General features: G+C 33.2%; 1 protein-coding gene across 1 annotated transcript in view; it reads right to left on the bottom strand.

Moving 5' to 3' along the window:
* Positions 1–23,618, bottom strand: part of LOC145330446 (neuropeptide F receptor-like) — an 88,663-nt gene that overhangs the window by 31,046 nt on the left and 33,999 nt on the right. The window contains exons 10-13 of the mRNA XM_080175080.1: positions 19,154–19,242; positions 13,088–13,149; positions 5,228–5,328; positions 2,083–2,151 (exon numbers count right to left, since the gene is read on the bottom strand). Coding sequence (XP_080031206.1) covers positions 2,083–2,151; positions 5,228–5,328; positions 13,088–13,149; positions 19,154–19,242 — 321 coding nt within the window. The remainder of the gene's footprint in view (positions 1–2,082; positions 2,152–5,227; positions 5,329–13,087; positions 13,150–19,153; positions 19,243–23,618) is intronic.

Here is a 23,618-nt window from a genome sequence, read left to right as displayed (position 1 = left end):
AAATATTAATCAATTATGTTATTTTTCTTCACAATGAGAATTTGATTATAGTTTCCAGACATATAAACAACTTTTATCGTATTCATTCGAATCCGGCGGATAGGAACCGGTTCTCATCCATACGAAAAAACTATGTCTAGTATCGTATTATATCCAGCTTTCTACGAATATAGAAATGTACAATCATAAGATTAAAACCAGTTTTTTTAGCCGATGCCTTCGGCACCTCGGGGCTAAAAAAACTAGTTTTATCTTATAATTGTACATTCTATATCCGCGGAAAGCCGTTTATAATACGATGCGAGAAATAACTATTTTCTTACATTCAGTATCTACCCAGGGATCTCAAGGGATAAGATAATGAAAGATAAACTGATGTTCATACCTAATGTTGATAAACAAAATTACCCCTCTGTTGTATATAAAACTCATTGGTTCAAAATAACTAGTATAGATTCAATTAGAGTACCGAAACTTTTTGAACCAACGAATTAGATAGCGTGGTCTGAAAACTTTGGGTATCAATGTAATAAACACTCTAATGGCCCCTCCCTCCCTGATATTTCCACAGTACAGGTTTTATCTACTGGATCCCAGGAATCTAAAGGGATAAGACAATGGCCGATAAATTGATGTAAGTGTGATTTTGGTGGATTTTTCACGAAAACAATTTTGCCCAACTAAGCGAATAGTGGGGCAAATTTTTTTAAAGAATCCACCTCAGGTGTTATCTACTGGATCCAAGGAATCTAAAGGGATAAGACAATGGCCGATAAATTGATGTAAATCCCCAATGATGTACACAAAATTATCCCTTCTAGAGCGTAAAATTAGTTGTTAGAACTTTTGAACACTCATTTTAAGTCCCCAAAATTGTAAAGCAAACGAATAAGAAAGTGATATTACAAAATGCTGAGGACTAGTGTAACAAACAGCCCAATGTCCCATCTCTCTTTGACGGGTTCCTTTAGAATTCCACACAAACATGAGTTATCAACTACAATTACCATAAGGCTCAAACCTACCCGCTATGGACGTTAAAGCTTTTTTTTAACGAGGGTACAATGAAGGATTTTAAAGGTTTACTCCCCCCCCCCTCATGGACATAGATGCCTCCCCCCTTATTTGGAACGCACAGACAGACAAGCACAAAGACAGACAGACACAGAAGGAAGTGGACATCCTATTACTTTTATATAAGGATAATTAGGTAAATTTAGGTTTCATTCAATTACGGCGAAAAGGTGAGGGACAATTCTCCACAAGCCTTTGTGGGAAAGCACCACAACTTTAAATACTAATTGCTGCGCCCCTTGCGTCTTGAGACTTTATATCCTAAGATCTTAAAAATAGCCTAAAACCATCACGGAAAATATGTGAAGCTTCCCTAAAAGGAAAAACTCATAAATTTAGTAGTTATTAAAATCTCAAGCTTCAGACAGAAAACCTTACTACTTTATATAATACTTTGTATTATAGGATGACTGGATTTTGTGTAAACTTCTGTAGGCATCCTTGTTCAAACTTGGCAGGATTAAATTGGTCCAGCGGTTAGTGAGATCCTTCATTACACACAAACAGACAGACAGACATCCTGTTACTTTATTATAAGGATAGGATGACTGGATGAAAAGGTATTTACCTCTCTTACATTTTGTGTAAACTTTCCTTGTTCAAACATAGAAGGATCAAATCGGTCCAGTGGTTAGTGAGATCCTTCATTACACACAAACAGACAGATAGACATTATGTTACTTTATTATAAGGATAGCATGACTGGATGAAAAGGTATTTACCTCTCTTACATTTTGTGTAAACTTTCCTTGTTCAAACATAGAAGGATCAAATCGGTCCAGTGGTTAGTGAGATCCTTCATTAGACACAAACAGACAGACAGACATCCTGTTACTTTATTATAAGGATAAGGTATTTACCTCTCTTACATTTTGTGTAAACTTTTTGTAGGCATCCTTGTTCAGACATGGCAGGATCAAATTGGTCCAGCGGTTACAAACAAACAGACAGACAGACATCCTGTTACTTTATTATAAGGATAGGATGACTTGATGAAAAGGTATTTACCTCTCTTACATTTTGTGTAAACTTTCTGTAGGCATCCTTGTTCAAACATGGCAGGATCTGACGGAATTCCTGAAAAATAAAACAAGTTATTAGTGGTTGAAACGTTTGGACACTAAACTTGATGAACCAACCAATCAAAATTAAGTCCTCTAAGTTGTTAAGTCAACGAATAAGAAAACTTAAATATATAAATTTTTGGGGAATAGTGTAATTAACAGTCCACTGTCCCCTCACTCCCTGATAGGTATCCTTGTTTAGAAAAATAAAACAAGGAAGACAGTAAGCAATAATGGCGACTCACAGTGTTTTAGAAAGTCTTTTTACAGTTAGGAGGGTGAAATCATTTTTATAAAAACAGAAATATAATCAATGTTTTATACGGTTTTGACCCTCTAAAAAGGAAATGTTTGATTCCATTAATCATTAAATTTTTGTTGTGTTTAACTTTTGGGGGGTTGGGGATTTTTTATTTGTAAAATGTGAGAATGTGAGAAAAGGTTTGAATCACAAAAGGTTTCAAACATTTTTTCAAGGGGGAGGGGACGATGTAATTGCCCCCCCCCCATCCCCTTGAACTTTCACAGATTCAAATTTATTACTATCTGTATGGTTTACGTGTTCTATACATTAAAAAAGTGTAAGAAGTGAAAATTTTATATTTATTTAAAAGTTTAAAGAAGATTAAACTAGTTTGACGGATTTTTCTTCAGATAAGTATCTAAAAAACTTTCTTAAAATATTCACCTTGTTTTACCTATACATTGTTTTTATTTTCTTTAAAGTTCATCTTTTCTTATATTAGCGCAGCTACTCTATATTTTTAAAATTAAAGATGTAAATTTCAATAAAATTGATGAGCTATCGATATATCAAAATGTCATGTGCAAATAGAAATAGAATGCATTGAAAGGGGAAAACTTGTCGTAAATTGAGGTTGCTATTATTGACCTCATTTACGGGCCAGTTCATTCATCCAGTGACAGTGGAGGGGGGTGGACGGGGTTTTTGTTATTTTTGCCAGCTGCGAGCATCACTTTATCAGAGTGCATGAAAATCTTGTGCAACATCCAAATAATTATATAACGATTCATACCTTACTTACAACTAGCGCTATTCAACTAGATGCCTTTAGGGGTTTGTAACTTAAAAGGAATCTCCATTGCAAAAGAACCATATCAGTCTGGCAATTAGCGAGATCTTACACTGTATACAGACAAGCTAACACTCAAAAAATCTGTCATATATGTCTGTACAACCTTTCTCAATATTTTAATACACCAATTGCCTAAGATTACTGTTAATTTTTAAAGTAAAGTAAAAGAATGTGAGGGAAATGAGCTAAAAGTGATTCTACCATGCAACAGGGCGTGGTCTTTGAAATCAACTAATAGCGCCGGAAATTAAACACAGCCTAGTCCCTGCAATAGAACAGAAAGCAATTTGCTTGCAGACGAAAAGATTCTCCACATCTAAGGCCAGGTAGTTGTCTGAATTATACATCTATACTTATACATTTATTGTTTTTAATATAAAATATTGTTATATTGCTACGCTTCTTATTGATGAAATCGTTCTTGATGTTATGAATAATTATAAGAAAAATTTGAAACTTTGCTTTTCCTCCATTATGTGGTAAACTTTTAAAAAAAAAAGGTTGGTTGGAGGGGCGTTTCGTAGTATTTTTACAGTAGTTTTTCCCCTATTTCTAGTCCCTGCGGAGGGCTCTAACCCACCAGAGCAATCACCAAAACCAACTTAACCTAACCTTACCCAAAATATTCTATCTGTGAAAGCTACTGTGAAAATACGAAAAAACACCCCTTAAGAGGCGTTGTCAAGACAGGGACTATACCCGAAATTTCTAATTTTCTCTAAGAGGAGTGTATTATAGACAACATGAGGGGCATAGACGTCCAAGGGGGGGGGGGAAGTGGCGATTACCCCCCCCAAATTTTTTTTTCATTTCATCCCCCCCCCATTTAAAATTTACCCCTACCCTTGGGGGTGTCCCTTTATTATCTATACACCCCCCTTGGCTGTATTAGTGTATCATAGAGGTGTAGACCTTTTCCCCCCTCCACCCCTTAAACCCATTCCCTCCCCTCCTACTTGATGAACCAACTAATCAACAAATGATAGGGAAATAGCAACTTAAAAGAACTTTCTTGTTGAGCTAGGGAAAATTTTAAAAATATTTTATATGGGACACCCCAAAACCCCCCAAAAATGAAAATTTCCCCTCTCCCCAAAAACAAATTTTTAATTTTTTAATTTTTTTAAAATTACCTCATGGGGCAAAGCCCCTAGAGGCTAGGGGCGAAGCCGCTAGTATAATAAAAGTAACAGGATCTGTTTATGTCTGTCATGAAGGATCTCGCTAACCGTTGAACAGATAAGGTTTTCCATAACAGTGTAGCTTCTCATAGGTTCTGGGAAGGTTTAAAACTATTTTGAAGGGGGGTACACCACCACCCTCTCAAGCAAAAACGCCTATAGAAAAAATGTAGAGTAGTCTTTTTTTCCCTTTAATTGACTTAATGGGCTTCGCGTTTTAAGATATTTTCGTCTTTGTTTAATTTACTCTATGCTAAGAAATGTATAACACGTTCAATTTAATCTTTTTTTTGCTTACGCATTATTCTTCTAACTGATTATCATTTTATAGAATAAAAAATTAAGATTTTCTCTAGTACGTTAAACGTTTGAGTTCTTAGTAATAATAATATCCAATTATTTCTATATATGTCCGGTAAGATAACATAAACGGTTGACTGTTTGATTGTTCAACAATTCAGGAAAGTATTAGCTTTCCGCGGATATTAAAACCAGTTTTGTTAGCCCTGGGGTGCCTAAGTCCTGTACTTCAAAATTCAGATTAATCGGATGATTATATCACATAAAAAATTGTTGTAAAAAAGTTTTTAAAAATGTGCATGTTTAAAATGGACGTAACGACATTCTGGTAACGATTATATAGTTGCTACGCTTTCTAACTACTACAGTAAATCACCACGCAAAGTTTGAAATCGATAGGACAATTATAACATGCTTAAATTAACGAAAAAAGCTATGCATTCCAGACGTACGGACCGACGGACGGACCGAGCCTAATTATAGAAAAGCTTCGCATTCAAAAAAATCTTACCTTAAGAAAGTTATCATTAAGAAATGCATATAGAATTGGATTCGTACACGAGGAGGAGATTCCAATTAGGTGGCAGATACAGTACACTAACATCAAGGTTTCTATAAAATAAATAATTGTTATTTATCGAATCGTGTTATCAACAGTTTCCCGCGAATATTAAAAAAAATCTTAAATTCTAACATAATTTGTTATCGCCGAAAGGCTGAAGGCACAGGATTACAAAACTGGTAGTAGTGTAATGTTCTTTTTTTAATATTCGTGGGAAATTGTCTGTAATACGATGTTATACATGATTTTTTTTCAATAGCTGAGAACCCGATCGGTGCAGCAGTTAGCGAGATCCTTCGGTACAGACAGACAAACTGACAAAAAAACGTCCTTTTACTTTATTTAAGGGTTGGCCTGACTACTCTGAGTGGGGGGGGGGGGGCAATTTTGTGTATCTTCATTTGGAATGTACTTTAATTTGTCGGCCTTTAGCTTAATCCTGGTTTTTCAGTCATAATATTAAATTTACATCAAATACAGTAAACTAAATATTTTACTTAATTAAATTAAAATATAATTAATTAAGAGTATTTACAGTAGGAAAACTAAAATTGTATTAAAATAAATCTTTATTTCAAGCATTTAATTAACATTTAAAGAAATTAGACAAACTTTTAAAATTTAATTAAATACAGAAATTCAATTAAGAAAGGTAAAATTCAAAAGCAGCTAAATTTGTATAAACCAAACCAATAAAAAATGTAATTAATTTTATTTAAGGACATACTTTGTTTTCTAGTATTTTTATTATAGTGATACCTCGCGTATAATATCGTTCCTTATTGTACTACGAATCATTATTACAAAAATCATATGAATAGGATGATTAATATTATTTCATACAAAAGGAGCATGTTTTAAATGGACTTACTGACGTTCTAGTAACGATTATGGCGTTGCTACGCTTCCTAAATCTTAACTAATTGTTATAGGAATCATCATTTAAAGTTTAAAATCGAAAGGACAATTATAACATATCTAAAATAATAACAACATTTTTTTATGTGCTATGATAATCCGAATGATCTGAATTTTGAAATACTGATTTCTAGAACAACAAAGTACAATGTTATAAGCGAAGCATTTCTATAATCAAGTACTAAACATGTAAGTATGTCCTTAAACATTATCCTGTACTTAAGCAATTTTAACAAATTTTCTTACAATTTGGTTTCGACTGATATACATTTATATTCTGATTTTTCAGTTCTGACACTCTGCAAATGTTAATGTTCGTTTGTCCTACCGTTTCAGAGCTTCGCTATTATGGATGTTGTCATCCTTGTTGTTTATAGCCTTTCATTGAAAATATTTGAAAATTTTGAACAGTTTTAGAGAAGATGCGCTTGTACTAAAAAGGGTAACAAAAGACTTTTTTTCTTCAATTGTTAAAACTTTAGCTGGTTAATTAAACACCAAAGAAAAATTATCTTATTTGAATGCAGAGGCGTTAAACATTTAGTATTCAATAGATTCTTACAAACAAAGCTTTTCTATAATTAGGGTCCGTATACACGTCCGTAACGGATAGTTTCATTCGTTAATTTAGACATGTTAGAATTGTCCTATCAATTTCAAACTATTATACCTGCTTTTATAAGTTTTAACACTCTACAAGTGTGTTCGTGTTAGATTGTTCTACCGTTTGATTTCAGAGCTTAGCTTTTATGGATGTTGTCATAATTGTTTTTATACAACCATGTTTTCTAGTCATGTACAGTAACTACATCGTATTATAGACAGCTTTTCGTTGATAGTAAAAGTAAAAATTCTAAGATTTATTTTAGTTTTGTTAGCCCTTGGGGCCATAGGCTAGGACTAAGAAAACTGGAATTAATTTGATGTTTTTTTATTCTATTATTCGTAGAAAATTGTTTAAATACGACGTGATACATGATTTTTCAGTAAGGCTGAGAACCGGTTGTGATGCAGCGGTTTCGAAGCCATACTTATTACTTATTGATAAGCTCTGCTGCTTGGTAGATTCAACTAAACAAATATAAAAGCGATTTTGTAACTGTCCACAAGTTCTGGATATGTATTCAAAGTTTGGAAGATTTTTAAAAGCGAAGCTTTTCTATAATCAGGGACGGTACGTCCGTACGTCCGTCCGTCCGAGACGAATAGTTTTTTTCGTTAATTTAGGCATGTTGAATTGGTAATAAGGTAACACACTTTACTTAAGGCTTCAGTGTAAAGGAGAGCCATATCGGTTTAACGGTTAATGTATTTTTTTGGTATATGGACAACTTACTATTGGCTGTTTATCTAGCATTTAATTCAGAAATCTAAAGGGATAAGACAATGACCGATAAATTGATATACATAATGATAAACAAAATTACTCCATAAGAGATTGAATCGTTTGGACACTCAACTTAGTGAACCAACCCATCAAATTTCAATAAAAGTCCCCAAAGTTGTGCAACCAACGAATAAGAAAACGTTATTATAAAATTTTAAAGACTAAAACAGCCTACAGCCCACTTATCAATAATGTATAGCATCCAATTACAGACAGTTTTCCACGAATATTCAAATAAAAATCTCTAAATTAATACCAGCTTTGTTAGCCTGGGCCTTGTCTTTTATCTTATAGTTTTTATTCTAGTATCTGCGAAAAGCTGTCAATAATACGATGCGATAAATAACTATTATTCAGAAGCTTAATTACAATCTACATGCAAGGAAAATTTGATTTTACAGTTTTTACACAATTTGTTTGAAAGAAAGTTTTATAGTTTTATAACTTTGTTCTCTCGGTTTAATCCTATTTTTTTCTCCAGCGAAGCACATGTGCCCCCCCCCCCCCCCCCACACACACACACACAATAATGGTTTCCAAAGGAATAAATCCTAGCATATAAATAAATGAAATATTAATGAAAAAACCAATGATTGTAAACAAATATACCTCTCCTTTAGCTTTTTGGTTGAAATGTTTGGACACCACTATATCGTAACCATGCCTAGTGCACCCTCCATGATGACAAATTTTGACACCCCCTTTAAGATTTTAGACACTCCCTCCTCCCCTCCTTAAAGCCTGAATCGATGTGGATGGTGTAAGGATGTTATTTAATTGTCAGATGGGTGGATAGTACACCCCTATACACGCCCTCCCTCTTCTGCTTAGATTGGGGCCGGGGTGCTGTTATGATCCACTTTTAAAATAAAAGAAAAATCTGTATTGTTGCCCTGACACTTTTTCAATTGTCACTTTTTTGTTTACATTACAAAAAAGTATCAGTTGTGTAAAAAAATCATGGATCTTAAGGGATAAGACAATGGACGATAAATTTATGTACAATCCCAAATATGAAAACAATGTGTATGTGACTAGTTAATTGTACGATTAATCAATGATAATAGTGTTTTATTCTGTACTAGCGGCTTCGGTCGCCCCTAGCCTCTAGGGGCTTTGCTAATTTTTCGTATTTTAGATTTTTAAAAAAAATTTAAATTTTCTTTGGGGGGGGGGGGGTAGTCAACCCCACTATTTTAATTTTAGTTTTAAAAAGAAATTATCTTTTTTTTTTGGAGGGGGGGGGTATTTTTCATTTTTTTTGGGGGGGGGGTTAGGGTGTCCCACCCCTCAAGAAAATAGTTATATACCTTCCCGGGACATATGAGAATCTACCCTGTTAAGGAGAACCCGATCGGTTCAGCAGTTAGCGAGATCCTTTGGTACAGACACACAGACAAACAAACAGACAAACAGACACACATCCTGTTACTTTAGTATAAGGATATGACCCAATGTGTTTATAAAACTTTGGGTACCAGTATAATTTTACAGTCCGATGTCAACTCCCTCCGTGGTAAAATTATTCTGAGAATAAGTATATTTAGATTCGAAGCAGCTTTAAGTGCTTAATAAAAAATTACGTCATACAATAATATTAACCAATGATAGGCCAATATGCATTGTAATTGACCAATGGTGAAATCTATACAGGCCTATCATTGGTCATTTGTATTGTAAGACGTCATTTTTTATTAGGCACTATAAGCTGCTTCTTTCGATTCTTCGAATAAAAAGCAGAAAAAAGCTTATAATCTCGGTAAAAGCTGGATTAATTTGTCAGGGTTTTAAGCTATTTGCTACAAGGGTCTCATATTCCTTTTTCTGAAAAAATACCCCCGAGTAACCTCCAATACCCTCTAGGGTCATATAATTTCTTTAAAAAATATTATCCTATAATATAAACAGTGATGTTTTTTTTGTTAGAAGCTTAAGATCTCATTAACTATTGACATGATTAAGTTTCTCTTTTTGAGGGAAGCTTCACTTATGTCCACGGATGGTTTTAGGCTCTTTAATTTTATATTTAAGACTGTTTTTGGCTATTTTTCTGCTCATTCCTTACCCTTTTGATTACAGAGCCCCTATTTGTTAGAGGCACAGCCGCTGCTAGTAAAAATAAAAGTATAAAATGTTCTAAAAATATATATTTGCTTTTTATCTTCAATATAATTCAATATCTTTTAAGATCACTTACTTAAGAGAAATATTTTTTTAAAAAGCTGATTTTTTTTTCTTTTAACATTAATGATTATAAAATAAATGCATTTTCGTATGAATTTATATTTCTAAAAGCGAAGCTTTTATAAAATTAGGATCTGTCCGTACGTTCGTAAGTGACAACAAGCTCTTTTTGGGGCGTCCATTTTTTTTTGAGGGGGTAAACTTTTTTTTAAGGGGGGTAATTCGTTTTGGGGTGGGGTAAAATGGCGCGCGAAGCTCGCCGTAATTTTTTTTTTATATATTCTATTAAATATTTAGTATTAAAAATGGAAATTCGTTGGGGGGGGGGGGGGGGAGTAATCCCCACTTTACCCCCCCCCCCCCTTGGACGTCTTTGATTCTAAGGACATCAATGTGTAATATAATATAATGCGAAGCATCTCTATATATCCAAATCCTAAAAAAAGTATAGTCCTGTTAATGTATCCTGTATTTACCCAATTTTGCATCAAAGTTTTATACATTTTAGTATCGACTTACAAATAATGTTCTGACACTTTACAAGGGTTATTTTTCATTTGGCTTTCCTTCGGATTTTATAGCTTTGCTTTTATGGATGTTGTCATCCTGTTTTTTAAAGATACATTTTATATAAAAAGATATATTATATTTTAAAGTATGATTACATCAATAAGTAGCAAAGTCAAAAGAAATAAAATAAAAAAAATAATGAAAACAAGGATAACAACATCCACCAAATCGAAGCTCTAAAACGGTAGGATTAACGAATATTAACACTAGTAGAGTGTCAAAACTTAATAAGCAAAGACTAAACAAAATTTAGATACAGGATACTTTTACATTTTAGGGACTTTTTTAATGTCTCGCTTAAAACATTGTTTTTTATTGTCCTAGGAATTAGATGAATAGGATATTTATATCATACATGAATATTTTAAAAATGTTTTATATGGACGTACAGAACATCTGGTAATAAATATAGAGTTGATTTGCTTTCTACATTGTATCTTACTGTTACAGAAATCATTATGCAAAGTTTATAATTAATAGGATAATTCTAACATTACTGATTACACTTTGTTTTTACAAAAGTACCTTTTTAAAAGCGAAGCTTTTCTATAATTAGGGTCGGTCCGTCCGTGCTTCCGTCCGGCCGTAACGGATAGCTTTTTTCGTTAATTTAGGCATTTTAGAATTGTCCTATCTACTTCAAATTTTGCGAGGTGATCCCTTTAGTAGTTAGGTACAATTTAGAAAGCGTAGCAACTCTATAATCGTTACCAGAAAATCCGTACGTTTATTTTCATTTTCAACATGTTGATTTTTTCACTTTTTAAATAACAAATTTTTATATGATCTAATTATCCGATTGATCTGATTTTTGGTATACTGATTCCTGGGACAATATATACAATATTATAAGCGAAGCAACTCTATAATCAAGTCCTAATTTAATATATCCTTAAACATTATCCTGCATCAAGCTATTTTTCAACAATTTTGCTTTTTTGTTAATGCCCTTTTGTTCGTTTCAGAGCTTCGCTTTTATAGATGTTGTCACCCTTGTTATAGGATAATTAATTATCGATCAAACGCTATTCTACAAACACTTAAGTCAAACTACCACAAAACAAGTCTAGTTTTTGTCTGTTGCAAGAAAGATATATATAACGTGGATATTGACAGGGGAGAATTGGTCATCAATTTAGCTTGCTAATATGGACCTCATTTATTACTTTAAATTCGTTCATCCATTAGGAGGTAAGTGGATGGGGTAAAGTGGGAGGGTCGTGGTACCCTCCCCCAAAATAGTTATAGACCTTCCCAGGACCTATGAGAATCTACCCTGTTAAGGAGAACCCGATCGGTTCAACGGTTAGCAAAACCCTTGGTACAGACACACAGACACACAGATACACAGACACACAGATACACAGACACACAGATACACAGACACACAGACACACAGACAAGCAAACATCCTGTTACTTTAGTATAAGGATATGAAATTCTTGTGCAACATCCAAGTAATAATATATCGACTGTAGCAAGTTTTGTAAAGTTACTACAAGTAAAAAGACTAATTTATTTCTATTTTACGTACAGCTTGTATTTTTCAGGAAGGGAGGGGTCATTAGGCTGTAAATTATACTGGTACCCAAAGTTTTTTTACATACTTTCTTTAATACATTGCATTGGCTCAAAAACTTTGGGTACTAGTAAATCGTGATTGGCACGAACTAGCATCTAAACTTTTCCACCAATGATCTTAATCCACAGAAAGGGGTAATTTTGTTTATCATACACCACTTTTTAGTCCTTTGTCTTATTTCTTAAGATTTCTGTTATTCTCAGACTAATTAAAGGAAACAAGGATGGGGCATATGCATATAAATTTAAAATTAAATGAAACTTAAGAAAACATCTTTCTATCATCAATTTAAAGGTTTCAGAATGAAAAGACATATATTTCTAGGGGTGATTTCTCTTGGGAGGGTGGTGGTACCCTCCCCCAAAATAGTTATAAACCTTTCCGGGATCTATGAGAAGCTACCCTGTTAGGTAGAACCCAATCGGTTCAGCGGTTAGCGAGATCCTTCGGTACAAACAAACAGACAGACAGAAAAACAGACAAACACACATCCTGTTACTTTATTATAAGGATTACATAAAGTAGTAAGGTTTTTTTGTCTGTAGATTAAGATTGACTGATTGGGTTCTTAATTTTATGGAAGCTTCTTATAGGTCAATGGATGGTTTTAGGATATTTGATTATATAACTTAGTTATGTTTTTGGCTATTTTCCTATGTGCTGGGAGCGCAGCTGCAAATATTTGATGTTTCAAACAATTAAATGAAATCATTTTTACATTGTTTTCAAACTTTAAATCTTTTTTCTTTCAATTTTGATTTAATTTTGCTTAGAGCGAGAACAAATAAAAGATAGGTATGTGTACAGTGTTTGTTTACTTACACGGAGGGATGGAACATTGGACTGTAATTTACACTGGTACCCAATGTTTTATAATAACATTTTCTTATTCGTTGGCTTAACAACTTTGGGGACTTTACTTAATTTTGATGCGTTTGGTTTATTAAGTTGAGTGTTCAAACCAATAATTATAATCTAAAGGGGTAATTTTGAGTTTTATCATTGAGGATGTATTGTACATCAGTTTATTGGCCATTGTCTTAACCCTTAAGATCTCTGTATGTGTGTTTGTTTACATACTAAATCAAATTTCAATAAAAGTCCCCAAAGTTGATAAGCCAACAAATAAGAAAATGTTATTATAAAACTTTGGGGACCAGAATCTAACCTGTGCTGTCGAAGATATCAAAAACTTCGGTAAGAATACAGAAACAGCTGAAGGGTAACCAACTAAAAATAAAAATAATATTAAATTTTTTTATTTTTCCATGGATGGATCTGAAAGGATAAGACACTGGCCAATAAATTGATGTACAGTACATCCCATATGTTGATACACAAAATTACCCCTTCTGTAGAGCATTGGTTGAAACGTTTGGACACTCAACTTAATGAGCCAAACAATCAAAATAAATAAAATTCCCCAAAATTTTCGGTAAAAATATAGAAACATCTGAACGGTAACAAACTGAAACAACATTGATATTAAATATTTGTATTTTTTTATGGGTTGGGAGCTTTACCGCTGAACCGATATGGTTCTCCTTTACAGTTAAGTTTCTTATAGGTCCAGGAAAGGTTTTCAACTATTTTAGGGAAGGGTATCGTCACCCTCCCAATAAAAAATGAACTTCACCAAAAAATATGCTTATTTATTTTCTTTTTAAAACTCAAAATGAAAATGGGGTGGTTTGACTCCCTCCCTCCCCCTCCCCTTAAAGTGTCCCTAGAATCCTCGAGGGACGTAATCGCTAGTAATAATTAAAAGTAAAAGGATCTGTGTATCTGTGACTGTGTGTGTGTACCAAAGAATCACGCAAACTGCTAAACCGATATGATTCTCCTATACAGTGCAGTGTAGCTTTCATAGGTTCTGGTGGAGGTTACTTTTTCTAAAACATCGATTGAAAATTGTGAAGGGTTGACTTAAACCCCCTCTTACGAAGGAGGCCTCTAGGGGCGTATCGACTATTTAAAAATTGGAAGTTAATAGTTTAGAAAATACATTAGTTTAAAAACATTTTTCTCCTTTTTTCTTTTAAAATCCAATTTATCTGTAAAGGCACAATTTTCATAATTGCATTCCTCTTCATCAAGGATGGAGATATTTATTCGACAGACCCTTTGATTGCACACATTTTGTCTTGCTTATGTCTACTATGTGGCTTGGATAAAAAAAGTGGCCTTCACTGACATAATATTGACATTTATGTTGATATAATTACAAAACAAATTTTGGATTCTAATCCATGATTTTTTTCTGCTTCGCTACTTATGGATGTTGTCATCCTTGTTGTTTGATTGTCTGTAAAACAAAGATATTGTTAAAATATATGAAACATTTAGGATCATGGAAAGAAAACGAAGTAGCGGGTTTCGTTGTATATTTTCACAGTAATTTTGAAAAATATGTTATTTAGGTTAGGTTAGGTAATTAATGTTAATGATTGCCACGCAGGGTAAGGAAATTGGCCCCGTAGGGTTAAAGACCCCACCCCCCGATTTGGCTAGAAATAGAAGAAAATCTACTGTAAAATTACGACGAACCCCGCTACTTCGTTTTCTTTCCATGATCCTAAATGTTTAATATCTTTGACAACATTAACACCTGCCATACAGACATACAGACAAACAAACAACAAGGATGACAACATCCATAAGTAGCAAAGCAAAACAATCTTGGATTGGAATACAGACAAGGACACTTAAAGAGCATTGTCAAAATCAAAAATATAAATAAATACATTTAAGAAGAAAAAATCACGAAAACTTTTAACTTTTTGAAAATATTTATATTTTATAGCATAACTGACAGACAGACGGACGAAGAATGTAGAAAACCTTTAAATCCTTAAGTATATTTCATTTTTTCTGGAAAATATTTTTCCTATCGTACTTTATTGCGTTTTTTTTCTGTTTTATCTATTAAAGTTCTTAGTAGGGGAAAAAGATTTTGTTCTCGAAAAAAAGTTTTAAATTTTTTCTGCACATTTCTTTTGAAGATGTTAACATGAAATTTATATTTTGTGTATTTTACGACGGGGATCTAAAGGGATAAGACAATGTTATTTTGATGTATATCCCCAATGATGATTCACAAATAACCCCTTCTTTATATTACATGTGTACACTCAACTTAATGATGCAACCAATTTAAGTTCAATAAAAGTCTCCAAAGTTGTTAAGCCATCAAAAAGGAAAACGTTATTATAAAACTTATGGGTACTAGTGTAATAAATTGCCCAATGTCCCCTACCTCCCTGATTTCAATATTTTGTAAAGGGAGCTAACCCTCCCCCCCCCCTTCCCCAATTGAAAAAAAAAACGAAAGTTGTTTATTGGTTTAATTGCGTTCTCTAATTCGTTGACCTAAATGTATAGGGTGTTTTGACGAAGACCAAAATACATAACTTGCACCACTTTTGACGTCATATTCTCCATCTCTTTTTTAGGGATTTTCTTTTCCACTTCTCCTCTCATCTTCCTCATTATATGACGTCACAGGAATCAAAAGTGACACAAAAGCTATGTATTTTGGTCTTCGTCGGGTGTTTTAAGTAAATCTTGATTTTATTACAGAAAGGGACATTTTGTTTGTAATAATTGGGAATGTATAATTTTTTTTCGTCCATTGTCTTATATCATATATATTTCTAAAAATAACTTATGCATTCATTTCAACCCCCCACCCCCACCCTCAACTTTAAATTGAAGGAGGGGGGCTATTTGCTTCATATGTAAATATATGGGTAATGCCATATATTTCATTCACATACAACATTTTAAAAGTTTTTTTTTAACTTTTCTTTCAATCTTTTTCTATCTAAGGAAAGTTTTAAAATGTGGTATGTCACTTTTAAATTTAAAAATAACTAGGGACCCAAAGGGATAAGACAATGGCTAATAAATTGATGTACACTACGCATGATGATACTCAAAATTACGTACGTCACATTTCTTGACGTCATGAATGTTAAAATTAAAATCTCGCATCGTATTATAAACGGCTTTCCGCGGTTATAGAATGTACAATTATAAGATTGTACATTTTTATTTTCGTAGAAAGCTGGATATAATACGATGCTAGACATAGTTTTTTCGTATGGATGAGAACCGGTTCCTATCTACCGGATTCGAATGAATACGAGAAAGAAACTTGTTCAATATAGATAATATAAATTCAATAAAAGCGAAGCTCTACAAATATATTATTCCATTGTAGAGACGCTACGCTTCAAATTAGACTTACAGGCTCGATCATTATTAGATAACCATTATATTTTTTTATTATATATATTTGATATAACAGAAATCAACATGCAAAGTTTAAAATCAATGGTATTATTCTAACAAGTAAAAATTAACGATCAAAACTGCAAGTCACGGACGAACGGACAGCCAAACTGTAAAGTAGCTGCGCTACTTATAAAGTAGTGCTCGACGCTAGGGAATTATCCTTTAATTATATAAAAGATCTACTGAAAAATGATTGTCTATTTCTTCACTACATTCCGAATTTGTACAATTAGATAACCCAACTATTGCAAAAGCTATTTTCAGCTACTCCGGTCAAAGGGAAAAGCGATATAATGTATAAGTGATTTATAGAATTTAGTAAATATTTAGTACGTAGTAAATATTGAGATAGGATGAGGGTGCTATGTACACAATCGGAAACTAAGATTCAGCTGACAATATAAAACATTGGAACCAATTTAATCTTATTATCAACTAATCATTTCCCAGAATTTCTCCTCTAAAGTCGATAACATATAATTAATCCGTTTTCAGAATCGAATATTCCTTATAAGCAAATAGCGTTTGCGCCCCTTAGAATCTAAGGGCTCTATATTTGAGATGTGGAAGGGCAGAAAAATAGCCTAAAACCATACCCAGACTTATTTATGAAAATAAAATAGCCTAAAATCATCTCGGGACCTGTAAGAAGCTTCACTGTAAAGGAGAACCATGTCGGTTCAGCGGTGAGCGAGATTCTTCGATGATAACAGACATCCTGTTACTTTATTATAAGGATAGTTTTTATGTGTGTTTTCCTTTTGATGTTTGATTGTCTATCTTTCCAATTTGTCTTTTTTATCCCTCATTTTTATGACGTCACAAGGCACTTTGTCCAGATACATTCTTAATACTTAATTGTCTGTTTTTAATGACCTTAAAGATAAATTCTAATTGTTTTCGGTTTAATTTTAATCTCCTAAAATTGGTAATTTCTAGATGATTAATAAAGTTTTAAGTGTTTAAGAAAATTCTATATGTAGTCAAAAGGACACCCCCCCCCCCTGTTCTTCCCTACTATATTACATTTAAGAAGAAATTAATGAATGATTCGAATCTAAATTTTACATGATGATTCTCTTAACAATAAGGTACATTAAAAAAAGTGTAGTAGCTCTACCCTTTCCATCAGCTTGATATTTGGAAAGGCGATTTATTGAACAATTAGGTACAAAATGGTTCATCCAGTGCATTTAAGCAATTTTGAGATAGATCTATATTTTATTTTGTTCAGGCTTTTTAGATACTTTTAAAATACTTTTTTGTTTCTTGCTGTCTTTCTTTTATTGTAAATATTTTTGTTTTGAGGCTTTTATAGGGTTGACAGCCATGGTAGAAGCGAAGCTAATCTACAATTCACTTTGTACATATGTCTGTAAGTAAGTCCTAAACGTTGTGATATTTTTTAGGCTGTTATTTAAGATAGACAGCTAAAGTTTTCAGAGATGGGTTTTTGAAAGATGAATGCCGCGCATCTTGATTGATTGATTGACTAGATAGAGTATACAACTATTTATTTAATTATTTCGCTTTTGTTGGTACGGCCTTCATAGGAGAAAAACAAATTATCTTCAATCCATTTTTGCTGCATATTAATTAATGCATCTTTTTAGAGCTGTATTAGACATTATAGAAATGGCTAAAATAATAATTTTAGAATTTTGAATTCTTAAGTTGTATAATCTGTATAACAATATCGTCTTTGTTCAATCAATTAATGTTTAAAAAATGTCGAAAAAACGCGGCATTCTTTTTTAAGAACCCATCTCAGTGAATATCTCTATAAAACATGCACAACTATTCTATACGTTATTTTTCCTTCTGTTTGTCGGTCATGCGCCAAACAAACAAAAACCTTATATCTTTTAAAGGTTTCGTGATTTTCATTGAGTTTTTGGATTTTATTTCTCTTTCTCTATCTATAACAGAACATCTACTCTACAACTCACTTTGTCCGCTTGTTAATTCTATAATTTTTTTATGCTTTGCTACTTAAGTATGTTACTATTCCTGTAAAAAGCGAAGCTTTTCTATAATTATGATAGGTCTGTACGTCCGTCCGGAACGGTTAGCTGTTTCCGCTAATTCGGACAGGTTTGAATTGTTATATCGTTTTCAAACTTTGCATGATGATTCCTATAACAGTTAGATACGATTTAGAAAGCGTATAATTTTTATGATCAGAATGTCCGTACGCCCATTAATAATATATTGATTTTTAACTTTTTTGACAACAATTTTTCATGTAATATAATTATACTATTTATCTTATACGGATTTCTAGGACAACAAAGTGCAATGTTGTAAGCGAATCATATCTATAATCAAGTCTTAATATTGTAAGAACATCTTTAAAAAGTAAGTAAGTCTTTAGCAATAAATTTATTTACAATTTTGTTTATACTTATACAAATAAATTCTTATACATTTCTATTCGTCTTATTTAGTTCTATACTCTACAAGTATTAATGTTTGTCCTTCCTTTTTATTTTAGAGCTTCGCTTTTGTGGATGTCACCATCCTTGTTTTACTATCATTTGATTACATTTTGGCTGAGATAAAATTCTATTTAAACGTTGGCAGTTGGTAAATAGAATGAAATTAAGGATGAAATTCAGTTTTGATGTTGTTCAGAATCATCAAGCAAGACAGTACATTTAATTTGGGTACTAGTGCATATATAAATTAATTTCCAGTATGGCTTCAAAACTGTTTAATTAAAACTGGTTCTAAGCCATACTGAAAAGTCATGCATTGTTTCGTAATATAGAGATAATTTTTCACGAATAAGGAAATAACAATAAAAAAATTTCAAAGACAGACAGAGGGTCAGATTGACATCCATAGATAGACAGACAGTTTGACAGTCTGATAGGCAAACAGACAGACAGACAGATGGACGGACAGACAGACAGACAAAGTTAATTAAAAGTTTTACCTGATAAAGAAAATGATGGCTATGGCCATTAGAATGTTATTCGTTTTTCTTTGCTTCTGGGTAACTGAAGTCTGCTGCAGCCGGTTATTCTTAACAAATAGATTTGTTATTTTAGATGGTTAATCAAAATAATAATATGGGTAACAAAGGTCTGCTGCAGCCGGTTATTCTACACAAATAGATTTATTATTTTAGATGGTTAAATTTACATAATAATATGGGTAACATAGGTCTGCTGAAACCGGTTATTCTACACAAATAGATTTATTATTTTAGATGGTTAATCAGACATAATAATATGGGTAACAAAGGTCTGCTGCAGCCGGAGATGGGTTCTTAAAAGATAATGCCGCGTTTTTTCGACATTTTTTACGCTATGAATAACAAGCGCGGCATTCGCGAAATCTAAACAGAGTATACAACTTAGGAATTCAAAGTTTTTAAATTATTATTTTACCCATTTGTATAATGTCTAATATAGCTCTAAAAAGATATATTAATTAATATGCAGCAAAAATGGATTTAAGATAATTTGTTTTTCTTTTATAAAGGCTGTACCAACAAAAGCGAAATAATTAAATAAATAGTTATATACTCTGTTTAGATTTCGCGAATGCCGCGCTTGTTATTCACAGCGTAAAAAATGTTAAAAAACGCGGCATTCATCTTTCAAAAACCCATCTCGGTTATTCTACACAAATAGATTTATTATTTTAGATGGTTAATCAGACTTAATGATATGGGTAACATAGGTCTGCTGAAACCGGTTATTCTACACAAATAGATTTATTATTTTAGATGGTTAACACAATTTTAGACACAATAATATGAGTAAAAAGGTCTGCTGTAGTCGGTTAATATGTAGAATTGATGTAGAATATACGTGGATGATATAACAGGAGAAAAATTGTCGTCAATTTAGGTTGCAATTTTCATCCGCATTTATTAGTCGGGCCGTTTATCCAGTAGGAGGAAAGAGGATAGGGTAAAGTAGGGGGAAAGGGGGGAGATCGTCATTTTAGCTCGCTTCAGAGTTCACATTTTTAGAGGACATAAAAATCTGGTGTAAGATTCAAGTAATTATACATTTATTTTTTATAGCCTCTAGAAACGTAGCCGCTAGTATCCTTGTAATAAAGTAACAGAATGTCTATTGGTTTGTACCGAAGGTTCTAGCTAACTGCTGAACCGATCGGGTTCTCCTTAACAGTTTAGCTTCTCATACGTCCATGGAAGGTTTATAACTATTTTGGGGGAGGGTAACAGCACCCACTCCTCCCTTGGAATTTTTTAACTTTTTTTTTATAAAACCTAAAATTTTAAAAAATAGGTTTTGGAATTCATTTCCCTTCTCAAGTGCCCCTAGAGGCCTCTAGGGGACGTATCCGCTAGTAGATTAATATAGAAAGATAGAAAACAGGAGAAAATGTACTTTTCTGATAAAATTGTGTTCTTAATGTTCAATTTACATAATAAGTTAGGACCAGGGAATCTGATATAAAAAAAAGTGGGGGGGGGGGGGGAAGCGTCCATTTTTTTTTATAAGGGGACAGTTGACTGTGATACCCAAAGTTTTAACTTATTAGGTGACCTAAAAAAACTTTGGGTATTTTTTTTAAGTTATGGAAGTTTGGAAAGGCATATCATATAAACTTCCATTGTATTATCCCATACGAATTTTAACACTCTTAGATAAAAATTCAAACGAGGGGGTATTCCCCCTTCTCTCCAAATGTTCAAAGAGGGGTTATCTACCCCCCAGCCCCACAATATGCACGCTAATAGTAATTACTAATGTATATTTAATGGTTAGAATTGTGTGTCAGAGAGAGAGGGGGAAATGAGTGTTTTTTTTACATTAGTTCCTAAAGTTTTATGTAATTCGTCGGCTTAACAACTTTGGGGACTTGAATGAACTTGAATTGACTGATTCTTTTAAGTTTTAACTACTAGTTTTAATCTACTGAAGGGTAATTTTGTGTATCAACATTGGGGATGAACATTAATTTATCGGCTATTGTCTTATCCCTTTAGATACCTGGTTGTATGTATATAATATAATTGTTGAAATTAATTATGCATATTATCAGTTCTTGATGATAGCTTTGTATAGAGTTCCACGGATCTTAAGTGATAAGACATTGGCCGATAAATTGATGTAAATCCCCAATGTTGATATTCAAAATTACTTCTTCTGCAAATTGCAATTAGTGATAGAAACGTTCAAATACTTAACTTAATGAACTAACCAATCAAAATTCCCAAAGATCAATTCTTTGCAATTAAAACTATATTAAGCTTCAGATGATTATAACTTTAGGTTGTTTTACAAGTACCTAGGGAGGAAGGGGACGTTGGGCTGTTTATTCTCACTTGTCCCCAAAGTTTTATGATAAAATTTTCTTATTTGTTAGCTTAACAACTTTGGGGACTTTTATTGGATTTTATTTAGATGGTTCAATAAATTGAGTGTCAAAACATTTCAAACACTAAATGTAATTTACAAAAAGGGTAATTACATAGACGTCCAAGGGGGGGGGGGGTAATGGGGTGATTACCCCCCCCCCCATTTAAAATTTACCCCTTCCCTGGGGGTGCCGTAGGCACCCCCAAACATTTAGGAGGGGGTATTTACCCCCCCTAAACAATTTTGGGGGGGGTAATTACCCCCCCTCCAAAAAAAATCTCTAACAAAAAAATTTTTGCGCGCTTCGCGCACATTTTTAATACTAAATATTAAATAAAATTTTAATTACCCCCCCCAAAAATTTTACCCCGGGGGTAAATTTTGGGGGGAGGGAATTTACCCCTGCCAACAGATTTTAGGGGGGGTAATTACCCCCCCCCCATAACAAATTTTACCCCCGGGATAAAAATTTTGGGAGGGGTAAAAAAAATTTGCGGCGCGCTTAACGCGTCATTTAACCCCCCACAAAAACGAATTATCCCCCCCTCTAAAAAAATTTTACCCCCCCCAAAATAAAAAGCTTGGACGCCCCTGGGTAATTATGTGTATCATCGTAGGGAGTGTACATCAATTTATCAGCCATTGTCCTATACCTTAAGATCCCTAAAGCTAACCCTGTATACCAGCAATGAAGCAAAACTGTTTAATAATAAGACCTGGCAATAGAAACTGTATTGGGAAATAGGGTTGGGCCGGATTTCTGGCCAACGTTCGATATCCGGCAAATTATCGGATGTCCGGCATTATAAATCAGCCGGATATCCAGTACCCGGCATTAGATATCAGCCAGATGTCCGGTATCCGGATAGTTTTAATATTCGGTATCCAGCTTGATATTGAAAATGGACGGATATCCGGCCCAACCCTAGGGAAAACCCCCTAGCAGGCTCCTGAACCACTAATAAACCTCTTAATAAAATATAAAAGATATTTATGGGAGGTATCCCTAAAAGTGCGTAGTTAAGCACAAACCCCCCACAAAAAAAATTGTCTTGACATATTTGGAAAATAATTTGGGGAAAGAGGTATTGTTTTTTTTATATTTTTAGGTTAGGTTATATAAGGGTTAGGTACAAAAAAACTACTAACATTTTCAATTGCTTTTAAAAATATGGGGGAAGGGGTTTACTGCTTGATAGTCATTTTAGGGAAAAGCACATTTTGATGATTTTCATTTTTCTTAATTTGGAAAAATTATTATAAAATATATTTGCAAGAAACCTATGATAGTTGCATCATAAGAATATGAAATTACATATATATGGTAAAAAAAACCATTATTATTACAGACTAAAATATTATAATAATTGATAAACTTAGGTATCATGTTCAGTATTAATGATTGTCCAAGCTCTATCAAATTACTCCGAGAGAGTTACACAAATCTTTCTTATAAAACTAGTGGATCTAGTCCAGTTCACGGTAAAATGTTCCATAAATTCTCCCAAAAAAAACAAGGATGATAACATCCATAAAAGCGAAGCTTTGAAACGGTAGGACAAAAAGGCATTAATACTTGTATATGTCAGAACTGAATAATCAGAATATAAATGTATAAGAGTCGAAGAAAAAATTATAAGTAAATTTGTTAAAAATTGCTTGATGTAGGATGATGTTTAAGGACATACTTACATTTTTAGGACTTGATTATAGAGTTGCTTCGCTTATTATATTGTACTTTGTTGTCCCTGGATTCAGTAACCAAAAATCAGAGCAATCGGATAATTTTATCACATACAATTTGTTGTTAAAAAAGTTAAAAATCAACATGATTAAAATGGACGTACGGATATTCTGGTAACGATTATAGTGTTGATACGCTTTCTAATTCGTACCTAACTACTACAGGATCACCATGCAAAGTTTGAAATCGATAGGATAATTCTAATATGCCTAAATTAACGAAAAAAGCTATCCGTTCCAGACGTACGTACGGACAGACGGACGTACGGACCGACCCTAATTATAGAAAAGCTTTGCTTTTAAAAAGCAGTTAGA

Source organism: Acartia tonsa, chromosome 10 (genome assembly GCF_053477335.1).
Source record: "Acartia tonsa isolate MP-2025a chromosome 10, ASM5347733v1, whole genome shotgun sequence".
Classification (NCBI taxonomy): Eukaryota; Metazoa; Arthropoda; class Copepoda; order Calanoida; family Acartiidae; genus Acartia; species Acartia tonsa.
Note: the sequence above shows the minus strand (reverse complement) of the source record. Positions and strands in the feature narration are given on the sequence as shown.